The following is a 13,142-nucleotide window of genomic DNA, read 5'->3' on the forward strand; positions in this document are numbered from 1 at the left end:
GGCAGGGTGCACTATACCATAGGTGAGGGTACCAGTGCATGAGCACTGTGCCCCTACAGTGTCTAAGCAAAACCTTAGACATTGTAAGTGCAGGGTAGCCATAAGAGTATATGGTCTGGGAGTCTGTTTTACACGGACTCCACAGCACCATAATGGCTACACTGAAAACTGGGAAGTTTGGTATCAAACTTCTCAGCACAATAAATGCACACTGATGCCAGTGTACATTTTATTGTAAAATACACCACAGAGGGCACCTTAGAGGTGCCCCCTGAAACCTAACCGACTATCTGTGTAGGCTGACCGGTTCCAGCAGCCTGCCACACTAGAGACATGTTGCTGGCCCCATGGGGGGAGTGCCTTTGTCACTCTGAGGCCAGTAACAAAGCCTGCACTGGGTGGAGATGCTAACACCTCCCCCAGGCAGGAGCTGTAACACCTGGCGGTGAGCCTCAAAGGCTCACCCCTTTGTCACAGCACAGCAGGGCACTCCAGCTTAGTGGAGTTGCCCGCCCCCTCCGGCCACGGCCCCCACTTTTGGCGGCAAGGCTGGAGGGAACAAAGAAAACAACAAGGAGGAGTCACTGGCCAGTCAGGACAGCCCCTAAGGTGTCCTGAGCTGAAGTGACTCTAACTTTTAGAAATCCTCAATCTTGCAGATGGAGGATTCCCCCAATAGGATTAGGGATGTGACCCCCTCCCCTTGGGAGGAGGCACAAAGAGGGTGTACTCACCCTCAGGGCTAGTAGCCATTGGCTACTAACCCCCCAGACCTAAACACGCCCTTAAATTTAGTATTTAAGGGCTTCCCTGAACCTAGAAAAATAGATTCCTGCAACTACAAGAAGGACTGCTGAGCTGAACAACCCCTGCAGAGGAAGAACAGAAGACACCAACTGCCTTGGCCCCAGACTTACCGGCCTGTCTCCTGCCTTCCAAAGAACCCTGCTCCAGCGACGCTTTCCAAGGGACCAGCAACCTCTGAATCCTCTGAGGACTGCCCTGCTTCGAAAAAGACAAGAAACTCCCGAGGACAGCGGCACTGCTCCAAAAGAACTGCAACTTTGTTACAAGGAGCAGATTTAAAGACCCCTGCAACTCCCCGCAAGAAGCGTGAGACTTGCAACACTGCACCCGGCGACCCCGACTCGACTGGTGGAGAACAACCAACTCAGGGAGGACCCTCCGGCGACTCTACGACTGTGAGTAACCAAAGTTGTCCCCCCTGAGCCCCCACAGCGACGCCTGCAGAGGGAATCCCCAGGCTCCCCCTGACCGCGACTGTCTGAACTCCATTTCCCGACGGCTGGAAAAGACCCTGCACCCGCAGCCCCCAGCCCCTAAAGAAACGGAACTTCTGTGCAGGAGTGACCCCCAGGAGGCCCTCTCCCTTGCCCAGGTGGTGGCTACCCCGAGGAGCCCCCCCCTTGCCTGCCTGCATCGCTGAAGAGACCCCTTGGTCTCCCATTGAAAACTGAAGGAAACCCGACGCGTGTTTGCACGCTGCTGAGGGTGTACTTTTTGTGCTGACTTGTGTCCCCCCCCGGTGCCCTACAAAACCCCCCCTGGTCTGCCCTCCGAAGACGCGGGTACTTACCTGCTGGCAGACTGGAACCGGGGCACCCCCTTCTCTCCATTGAAGCCTATGTGTGTTTTGGGCACCTCTTTGACCTTTGCACCTGACCGGCCCTGAGCTGCTGGTGTGATAACTTTGGGGTTGCTCTGAACCCCCAACGGTGGGCTACCTTGGACCAAAAACTGAAAACTGTAAGTGACTTACTTACCTGTGAAAACTAACAATAACTTACCTCCCCCAGGAACTGTGAAAATTGCACTGTGTCCACTTTTAAAACAGCTTATTGTGTTTTATGTGAAAAGTATACATGCTAAAGAAATGATTCAAAGTTCCTAGAGTACTTACCTGCAATACCTTTCAAAAGAGCTATTACATGTAAAATTTGAACCTGTGGTTCTTAAAATAAACTAAGAAAAGATATTTTTCTATATCAAAACCTATTTGCTGGATTTGTCTGAGTGTGTGTACCTCATTTATTGTCTGTGTATGTACAACAAATGCTTAACACTACTCCTTGGATAAGCCTACTGCTCGACCACACTACCACAAAATAGAGCATTAGTATTATCTCTTTTTACCACTATTTTACCTCTAAGGGGAACCCTTGGACTCTGTGCATGCTATTCCTTACTTTGAAATAGCACATACAGAGCCAACTTCCTACATAGACCACAAACCGAATGGAAAACAGTGAGCCTCGTATGTTTTCAGTACTTGGTCGCTGCGCTCGAGGAGGGCTAACCACCGGAAAAGGCATGTCGTATACATGCCTTACCACTAATGAAAGCAAGCAGATTTTAAAAGGAAAGCCTATGAACCAATGAAAGACACTGACGTGACATGGACTGACTCTGAGCCCTTTACAACTACTAAAGCATCTCGCAAGCGATACACATGCGCAAGCTAACGCAGGCTCGACCCTAAAAATCGGTTAAAACCTTAAGGTTATCAGGGGTGCTAGTTTTACTACTTTGAAGGAATGATGCATTTATATGCGTCTTTGATAAACTAGAAGTACAACCTGTGTTTTCTCCCTTTTCATAAAGGTTTTGATATACAGAAGTGTTCTGGCTTTGCCTTTCCTCAGTAGTGGCTCTAATGTGTGCCTAAATTTTCTTATCTCTCTGGTAATACTCGTGGAGTAATCTCATTTATGACTTGTTTTTAAATCAGTCCAGTTTCTTTGTTTCTGATTATTTCTAACCACAAATTCCTTTCCGTTTAGAATGTTCACCAGATGCCAGTCTAGATTCAAAGGTTCTTAGTTTTGCTCCTGGGTGGTGCCTTGTGCCTCCTCGCTTAACTCTTTTCACCCCTGAAGAAATGGATTGTAGCTTCTTTGAATCACCACCCCTGTCAGTTCCTTTCTTTCAGGGCCTTTGAATGTGGAGCTGACTCTCAGCTCTTTTCTTTCTTTTTTTTTTTCTTTTTTTTTCTTTCTTTTTTTTAAAAGTTTTTAAAACTGATCTATAATGTGTAAGGGAACAATGTCACTTCCTAAGACTACAGGGTTAAAACCATACTGTGACTGTCATAAACTGACTTTTGTGACTACGCACACTAGGTGATCAACTGGTGTTTGGGACCACACCCAGCAGAAGGGGATCTGGGACCATAGAGCAAATTTGTAAATCCTCAGAACATTGAAAGATTGAAAGAAGCCTCGTAACTCGCGCTAAGTCTGCTTTGTGGACATGTTCCTGCTCTCAGTGCCAATAAATCAGAGTTTAAATGGAAGGGTGCAAAAAGGCGGAGTGGGTCTGAATAGTTTGTGCCCCCCACCCCCCTCCACCAAATAAACTCTCCCCAGCTTTCCTCTATTCTCTAGATAAAACAAATTCACAAGGGTGTGAAAATGCTGCTGTATCTCACTCGTGATCTCCAATTGAGGTGTCCGTCCCACTGTTGATCCAAATGTGCTCAGAGTTCCCTGGGCCATTGATTTTTGTTACAGCGGTTCAAGGTTTTTAGAGAGTCCATGCTGTGAATTTTGTGAATGTTTCTGGCTCTATGGCATGTTTCTTGGCCTTGAGTATTTGCAGGAACCTCTAGTCGCATTAATACTTGCAGGCCTGTCCTTTTGCCATCTGAGCCCCTGGAATGTGCCTCTGGTTTCATTCCGGCTCCAAGGTGTGTGCCAGTCCCTCCCCAGTCATCTCTAGTTCAGACATCTCCAGAGGTGGATCCTCTGCCAATTATTATTGGACCCTGATCCGAGTCCCCCTGAACCCCAACTGGGTTCTTGAATACCAAGCTGAAGTCATGCCAAACTCCTGTGCAAAGACATTTTTATTGGTGCTGTACTCCTTGCGATGAGTCCATGACATTCTGGCTATGATCCCAAAGTTTCATCCTTGGTCCATGATATCACTGAGAGCAGCTCTGAGGAGTCTTGCCCCATTAGTCTCCTACATCCTGCTTGTCCACTTTGCCAAGTGGCAAATGCAGACTCTGCAGTGAGATTTGTCTCATTGGGCCCAACACCAAAAAACCTGTCTGGTGCCAGCCAGGTTTTGTAAAAAACTGCATAAAATATGTAGTGGTGACTGTTGGCAGCAACCTTACCAGCAGCTCAACAAATCCCTTTCCGTTCCACACTCTGAGCTGACGGTTAAAAGTGATGTATTGCTGCTAGGTTGGGGAGATTACTTGGGGGAGTTGAAGATTAGAGGACTTTAATAGCTGAAGTAAACACAACTTCATACCCATTGTGGGCCATTAGTCTGTCAAAGGCCTTCCTAGTCTCCATCGAGAGGAGGCTGGTACCGGTTCTCATGAACAACACAACTGCCATGTGGTACCACAACAAGTAGTTCTACATGGGTGCTTGGATGCTGTGACAGGAGGCTTTGCGCCTTTGCAGGTACTTGGTGGGATCCTTGTACTAGTGTGGATGAGCTAAGTCAGCATTACCCACATAGGACATTTTCCAATAATGGGAAGGACACGAGCCTGCTGTTTTTGCGGCTGTCAAGAATATGCAATGTGCAGAAGTTCGGGCGTTTGCGGAAATGCAAAGACTCTTCCTAGGAGATGCATTTTGGGTGGAATGGTACAGGATGCTCCAGTATACCTTTTCACTTGTCTCTCCTGCCCAGATTTTTTAGTGATATAAGGAACAGGTACCTAGTCATCCTACCAGTCCTGAATTGGACCAGGAGAGTGTGGTACCATGAACATCTGCACGTCTGCCGTCTGATCAGACTATTTTAGGGGCGTCTTCCGTTGCAGTAGCTTGGCCAGGTTTTCCATGGGAGCCTACACTACGTACATCTCCGTGCATGGAAATTGACTTTCAGGAAGTTGACGGGATTTGGTTTGCCAACCTGAATTGATTTCTTCCTGACTGCCAACTACCTTTCTAAGAAGTTTATTTATGTTGGAACAAATTTGTGGCTTGGTGTGGTGTACCTGGACAGACCCTTTGCAAGCCAAACTTTTGGATGTTTTGTTATTGGCTTATTTTGTTGGTTTGACCCATCAAGGACTTGCAGTAGGGATCTTTAAAAAAAAACAACAAAAAAAACATTGTTTGCCCTTTTTTCTGAATTTACCAAACCAACTGTCCTTGTTTAAAACATCTGCTGGTATGTTTTCTTAAAGGTTTGACACACGTCCCCTCCAAACAGGGTGACCTTATCTAGATCCCGACATTCCTCATGTGCATAGCTGCTCATTGTGTCTTCTGATCCAGAATGTCGTCTTTCTTTTTGTAATCACTTTAGCTTGTCGCATGAGTGATCTCCTGGCAGTCATGGTGAAAATTGCCCCGTTCCACCCTTTTTCCTGGGAAACTGGTGCTGAGGACTTGAGTGTCCATCCTGACAAAAGGCGTACCTCCATGTTTTATGTTTGGCTATCCACCACACTCCCAAAGTTCTTTACCCCACCTCGCCTACCAAAAGAGGAGACTCCACTGGCAGGACCCCCAAAAAGCTTTAACCTATTACATAATCTCACCAAAGATCATTGTGTGGACGTAAGCCTTGTGTGGGAGTTTGGGGGTGGGAGGGGTGCAAAGGAAGGTAAGGCAGTACAGAAAAGGACTGTCAAGGTGGATAGTCCTTTGCATTTAGATCTGCTACACATGGGCCACGAAGAAAGGCCTAAGGGCCCATTCCACCAGGGCCTAAGCTGCCACTTCAGAATTGACACACAGAGTGCCTCTCCTTGACGCCCGTCCATCTGGCTGAGATGTGGACCTCACACATCCACAGTTATACCCTGACAGTCAGGTCCCAAGGAAAGGAAATTTTGCCCTTTTGGTCCTGCAGAAGATTGAGCCCACTCCACAGACCCTCAACCTTAAGGAGGGGACTGCTTTGGTATCTATTCTAAAGGTGGAGAATCTTTGATTAGATGCATCCATCAGGAGAACGAATAACTTAACTTCAGTAATGCTCTTTTAGGTGGATAGTCTAACTTCAAATTCCTTACTGTTCCCCGCCACTTTCCAGTATGTGGAGTCGTCTCTTTACCTTCTAAATGTCCCAGTTGGAGATCTGCACTCTGGTGCTTTGTGCTCTGCGTCAGTGTGTTTGCAAAAAGTCAATCAAACTGATGCTAACATGTGGGTGTGGTGCTTACATGCAGCTCCACTCGGCGCACCATCATGTTCAACGGATAGATCCTCAAATTAATTCAGCATGTCTATGATCTAATATTTGTTTTTGCCCCACCAAGTCTCCCCCACCCCCGCATTAGAGCCATTATTAGAGGAGCACCTGTCCATTTTGTTACAAGGGATGCAAATCTTACTCTTCTAAGGTGCTATTGATAAGGTTTCATACTAGGAAAAAGGAGAGTTGTTACACTTGATATTTTCTTGTATTAAAAAGGATGGGGAGGGGATGAGTGTCTAGAGTATTTTGGACCTTCGGCAAGTGGATGACTGACAAATTAAACAAGCATTTGCAATGCAATGGGTCTCGTGTTTTCCACACGTTTGCTCGAGGTAGAGCTATTAGCGAGTAAATTCCTAATTGGACTTTTCTTGTCACACAAACTGAAAATAAAAAGTAAAACAGTTGACATAAGCGAGCTTATTCAAAATGCCGCTGTGAGTGCGAAGAGCGACAAAAGGAGAAAGAAGTTCGCTTGCTGTCAGTTATCGACAAAAGTGAAATTATCCATGTAACGGGTCGATGGCCAATGCGGTAACAACCCCCCCTAAGGTGGGAAAAACGTAAAGCAGTTTACCTACGAAAACAAAGGATTTTTGAAAGGCAAGCCCAGGAACGAGTGATAGTGATGGGCGTGCAGTGGGTGTGGTTAAATGCCCAGATGCATACCAACACATCAGAAAAGCAGCACTTGTGCGCTGCTATGCTCAAACTAAAAATGATATGCTCTTGTCTGCTTTGGATTTGGGGGAACTAGATATCCTTTAAACCTACTGGATGTTTTATATATATATGTATGTATACGTGTAGATATACAGATGTACACTTGTCCCACAGCAGTTTCCTGCGGTTCAAGAGCTGCTAGGCGCTTTTTTGGTTGCTGAGCTCCCATTGTGACTCACCAGTGCCCTTTGGGAGTTCACAAACGTCCTTACAAGTCCTTGCAGTGGGAATTTTTAAAGGTTAGAAGTGCCCTTTCTTGCATGTGCCCGACCAACAGTCTTTGTTTATATCACTTGGTGTGACGAGGTTTATATAAGGATGAAGCATGTTTTGTCTGACAGTTTGTGGTGCAAAAGTGAGACCCTGATTTAGTTTGACATTTTCCATGTGTAAACCATTCAATCTGATCTATTGCTGCTTCTCTTGACTTTAAGACCATCTTTTTCAGTGCAATTTTTTAAGCTCTTCACGTGAGTGAGTTTGAAGCACTGACTGTGCAGCCGTCTTACACTGCTTTTTCGTGGCCAGATTAGCCCAGAGTACGCTGGCTGCATCTTTACTTAAAGATCTTCCACATTGTGTAGTCCATCTGTCAGCATTCTAGCCACCACCTGAAAAGAGATGAGGCTCCATTGGTTGGACCCCAGAAGGACTTAGCACTTTTATATTGATCGTTCCATAGACCACCGTGTTAGCAATCAGCTTTTTGTAAGGTCCTCCAGGCTGAAAAAATGGAAGGCTAGGATGGTGAGGACCTAGAAGAGGTGGCTAGTATTTTGCATTAAGTTCTGCTTTGCACTGACAAAGGAGCCACTAGAATTTTGATTTAATCGCAACCGGGGTCAGGCTACTAACCTTCTGTTGGTACCTGCCCTTACCATCTGAGATGTTACAAAATTGACATCTGAGAAAAAGTTAACTAAGCACTGCTATCTTAAAAAGCAGGCCCTGCAGGTAGGACATATCACCCTCTCGGCCCTGCAATAATTTTAGGGCTACGTACTCACCCCAGACCCTTCATCTGTGGAGTTACTGCGTTGGTATCTGTTTAAGATGAGGAATCTGCAGTTAGAAGTGCCCATCAAAAGAACACGTTACTTTATCTTGTTAACTCTTTCTGATGGTTACTCTAACTGCAGTTCTGCCACTGCCCTGCCAGCTCTCACTTCTGGAGTGACCTTTCTTAACACTTAAAAAGGTCCCAAATTAATAATCGGCACAGTGGTACCAACACCTGTTCATGCTCTGTGTTTGAGGGTGCAGAGGGGGAGGAATAAGCTGATAGGAGCAGAGGTGTGGGTGCTTATGTGCTTTGTCACTTCCGGAGTCCTGCGAAGTTCTAAGATGAAATCTGCAGTATCCACTGGAAAGGGTTACCAAAGGTAAGTAACCTCTTCAAGAAAGGAGGAATAATTAAACCTCCCTACTGGTAACTTTCCTGTTTATTATGAGAAGATGTCAATATATTGTTTGTCATTGAAACCTACTTCTAGTTTTCCATGTTTCTAGGATTGACTGATCCAAATGCTGCGGCTGCGCAGCAAGCTGTTCTTCAGCAGCAGATAAACACCTTGGCTTATTCACCATTCGGGGACTCGCCTCTGTTCAGAAATCCTATGTCCGATCCAAAGAAAAAGGAGGAGGTGAGCAATGAACTTGTATTCACGTTCTTTTTGCAACTGGTAAGGTAGTTACTTGCATTGCTTTCAAAATTAAAGTAACAATGCAACATGTTTGTAACAAAACAGTCAAATACATTGGAAGGTTAAGAATCGAAGTGGCTTTTCTGTAAGTTCAAACAGGCTGATTTGTTTCTTTTCTTTGTAATATATAAGAAATTTGGAACATAGAATATTATTTTGGGTTTTTTGGCAGTATCACTGTGAGCTTCTTATTGTAATTGTACGGATGTGTTACCTATAGGCCGGCAGAATTTTAATCACCCATTGGCCGCCTAGGAGTATAATTTCGAAATGCTGCTTGACATGGTGTTTAATTGAGCAATCAATCATCTTATAAAGAATAACAATCAAATTTATCGGGGGCCTTTGGCGTCCGTGTTCTTGAGGTAGAGCTGCTATGGCTAATGGCAGAGCTGTGTGGGGAAGGTGCGTGAATAAGATTTAACAGTCCACTTACTGCATCATTTTAGAATTATGATGGAAGCTAGTCTGCTTTCATGATTAATATGAAAGTTGGATGCCATTTTTGGTAGAAAGGCTGGAGGTGTGCCAAGAACCACCTTAACTGTGAGGAAAGATAAGTGAGAAAATGCCTGCAGTGCACCTTGCTCCACAGGTTGAAAGTGATGAATGAATAAGGAGCTTGAAGGACCAGTTTAAAATCTTAGATTCTGCAGACTGTAAAGTCTGGTCAACCATGATAACTAAAATGATCCAATCTGAAACTGAAAAGTGCTTGTGTAATCAAGTAAAGGTGGGTTGGAATTCTAATTGGTGGTTGATCTGTGACATAGTCTAAAATAACACCTAGAATCTCAGAATGTATGTGTTTACTCCCAACAGATAGATTTAGAGGAATGCATCTGGCTGTTTCAGTTGTACCTCAAGCCCATTGAGATGAAGCTGCAGAAGTTTAAGTTCACAAATGAAATCCTAGTCTTTGGTTCTCTTCTATCCATCGCTCTCCAGGTCTGTCTTCACTGGGTCTTAGATAGTGGAAACCAGTGATAACTGAGTATTTGAGCTTCTTGGTTTCTTTCCTTAGCAACTGATTCCGCATCAGGTGTCCTTCATTCCCATTTTTCATCCATTAGATTTAACCATGTGAATTGTTGCAAAGTCTATATATTGAAAAGTCATAACGTGCAGCTAAAATGTTTGTTTTTGGACAGCCCACAAGCACAGTAATCTCTCCGATGAGAACAGTCTGACTGAAATAACAGTATCACTTGGAGACAAAATTTACGTGTGTTATACTTTTGCTTTTTTTACTTTATTTTAGAAGCCACAAAAATAGAAATAATGCTCTAGCACTTCAGAAGTACAAAAACCGTTTGGTAAAATAATTACAACTCTGCTTGTTCCTGAAGGATGCAAAGACGGTGTTAATGCACTTTCTTGCCCAGTACTTTCTTTTTCCGTTAAAAAAAAAAAGAATATTGTTATATTGTACTTAGGGTATTTTCTAAGTACCCTTCAAGGTAATCAGCAAACTCTGTGTACTTTAAAATCTCCACAAGACGTTATGAAGGCTTATCATGAAGTTTCCTAGACATAATTAGGACTCGGCAGGGCCGGAGAAGCGTCAGAAGAGTTAAGGTCAGTGCAGTCTACCTCTACGCTGCTTGAACCTGAGCTTTAGCTGCTGTGTTGGTGGCATTTTACTTGTGCAGTCTTCTCAGATTTGCTGACCAGCCACTTATAATAGTTCACACAGCTGTGCCCTTACTAAGCCATGTATGTCCTTTGTGCATTTCCAGTAGTGATGCACAGTTTGGCCAAGAGGTCTCAGTGAATGTGTTTGATCAGTTCTGACAGCCCAACGTTGTCTTTCTCCTTTTCAATACAAAGAGGAGAAAAGAGGCTTCCTGAGTGTTGTAAATTATACTGAAAAGTAGGAGCTCAGGGGTCAGCCTATGGACTAGGGGTCACAGTGTTCTGCTCCTCGGCAGGTGAACAAGGCCATATTTCAGATGGACTTCATTAAAAAAGAATCCTTGACAAAACCTATATATCTGGCCTTTGTAAGCCTGCCTTTTTTATTAATATTTTTACACACACAGATAGTAAAGGTATAAATAAGTAAACATGCTGCAGTCTAAAGAGAAGGAAAAATGTGACAATGAGAAAAATCAACATCAAAGGAAAGCAGAGATTGGCCTACCAATCCTGGCAATGAAGTAGACCTTTTTCTAGGCTAATGTGCACATGTGCAAGAGGAAAGTGTTTTTACTGTCAGTAAATTGGGCTGATCCATTACCTCAGTGTAGTCTGTCATGGGCCGAAGTAACTTATGAATAACACTTTAACAGACAAGTGGAAGAAAGGTGACTAAAAACCTCCTGTATGTATAAATATGTACACGTTTGTTCGATGGCATGTGTAGCTGCAGATACACATGCTGTGCACTGTTCCTGCCATCTAGTGTTGGGCTCGGAGTGTTACAAGTTGTTTTTCTTTGAAGAAGTCTTTTCGAGTCAAGGGACAGAGTGACTCCTCCCTTTTGGCTGCATTGTGCATGGACGTTGACTCCATCTTAGATTGTTTTTCTTTCCGCCACCGGGTTCGGACATGTTCCTCCTCGCTCCGTAATTTGATTTGGGCCAACTTAGAAAAACATCAAAATCTGTCTGTATTGTTTACGTTCGGGACCGGTTTAGTATAAATACATTGGCACCGACGACGCAACCTCTTCGGCGGCCCTTCGGGGCTTCCGCACTCAACCGAGGCCTGGTCGGCCCGACCACACCCGTCGTCAAAGACTCATGGACCGGACCCTCTTCCGTTTCTGTCCGACGTGTCACGCCAAGTATCCTTATACAGACCAGCATCGGGTCTGTAATCTGTGTTTGTCGCAAGAACACAGAGAGGATACTTGTGAGGACTGCAAAACTTTTTGATCCAAGCAGACCTTAAGAGATCGACGTGCAAGACGTTTGCAGATGGCGTCTTAGTTGACACAACACCTCGACGAGGAAGAAATGACTATTTCGATCCAAGGTTCGGAATCTGATGACTCTGGGGACCGGCCACCGATGACACAAAAAGTGAGTACATCTGCCCCGACCCAGCCCCAAAGTCAAGTGAAGAAACAGAAGGCCTCGGGGACGCACTGCCGGAAGGCCATGGCTCGACCCACAAGAAAAGCGGTGACCAAATACCATCTTCGGCACCGAAAAAAGGCCAAGATAGTGCCGAAGTCTTTCGACTAGGGTCGAGAAACCGGCACCGAAAAGATTCTACATCGATTGGTCGAATTGAACAAGCCTCGAAAGAGCCTCTCGGAGCTGAGACCGACAGTATCCATGGGGTTTTCGAAACCGAAAAAAACGTCTTTGGAGCCGAAAAAGACTTCCTATACGGAAGAACATGGGCTCTCAACAACTCAAGGAGAGGCACAGGTTGGAGCAGGAACTGGATTTGGAAGAGCTTGACCAGACTCAGCCAAGGCTACAAATCCAAAAGGACACAGGGAAAATTCAAACCATCCCTCCGCTCAAGTTTAAAAGAAAATTGGCTTTTCATGAGACTGAAACTGAGCAGCCAAAAGCCAAAGTGGTTAGAGAAAGGTCACCACATTTCTCAAGCACAAAAAATTTGGCATTGGGCAATTTACAACAACATTCGCCTGATAGCACAATATATACACCAGGCATTCACAATCAGTTAGCCGACAATCTCAGTCGAGATCACCAGCAAACTCACGAGTGGGAGATACATCCCCAGATTCTACAAGATTACTTCTACCGCTTAGGGACACCAGACATAGATCTGTTTGCAACAAAATGCAAAATGCCAAAACTTCGCGTCCAGGTACCCACATCCTCAGTCCAAGGTCAATGCTCTATGGATCAGTTGGTCAGGGATATTTGCTTACGTTTTTCCCCCTCTCCCGCTCATTCCTTTCCTAGTCAACAAACTGAGTCAAAACAAACTCAAACTAATACTCATACCGCCAACGTGGGCTCGCCAACCGTGGTACACCACACTGTTGGACTTCTCAGTAGTACCTCACATCAAACTCCCAAACAGACCAGATCTGTTAACACCACACAAACAGATCAGACACCCCAATCCAGCATCGCTGAACCTAGCAATCTGGCTCCTGAAGTCTTAGAATTTGGCTATCTAAACCTTTCAAATGAGCGTATGGAAGTCAATAAACAGGCAACGAAACCGACAACAAGGCATTGTTATGCTAATAAATGGAAAAGGTTTGTTTTCTACTGCCAAGCAAATCAAATCACGCCGTTAGAGGCCTCCATACAAAACATTGTGAGTTACTTACTACACTTATAAAAAGCAAATCCTTGCTTTTTCTTCCATCAAAATTCATCTCACTGCATTCTCTGCTTACCTGCAGATTAAACATACAAAGTCACTTTTTCGAATCCCAGTTATTAAAGCCTTTATGGAAGGACTAAAAAGGATCATACCTCCAAGAACCCCACCAGTACCCTCATGGAATCTTAATATTGTACTTACACGACTCATGGGTCCACCGTTTGAACCCATGCATTCTTGTCAAATCCAATTCTT

The 13,142-nt window shown here is 44.7% G+C and overlaps 1 protein-coding gene across 2 annotated transcripts in view; it reads left to right on the forward strand.

Moving 5' to 3' along the window:
* The window catches only part of NUP98 (nucleoporin 98 and 96 precursor), a 603,720-nt gene that overhangs the window by 180,219 nt on the left and 410,359 nt on the right, over window positions 1-13,142 (forward strand). For both annotated transcript variants that reach the window (XM_069203729.1, XM_069203730.1), the window contains exon 13: window positions 8,431-8,564. In XM_069203729.1, coding sequence (XP_069059830.1) covers window positions 8,431-8,564 — 134 coding nt within the window. The remainder of the gene's footprint in view (window positions 1-8,430; window positions 8,565-13,142) is intronic.

Source organism: Pleurodeles waltl, chromosome 8 (genome assembly GCF_031143425.1).
Source record: "Pleurodeles waltl isolate 20211129_DDA chromosome 8, aPleWal1.hap1.20221129, whole genome shotgun sequence".
NCBI classification, from domain to species: Eukaryota; Metazoa; Chordata; class Amphibia; order Caudata; family Salamandridae; genus Pleurodeles; species Pleurodeles waltl.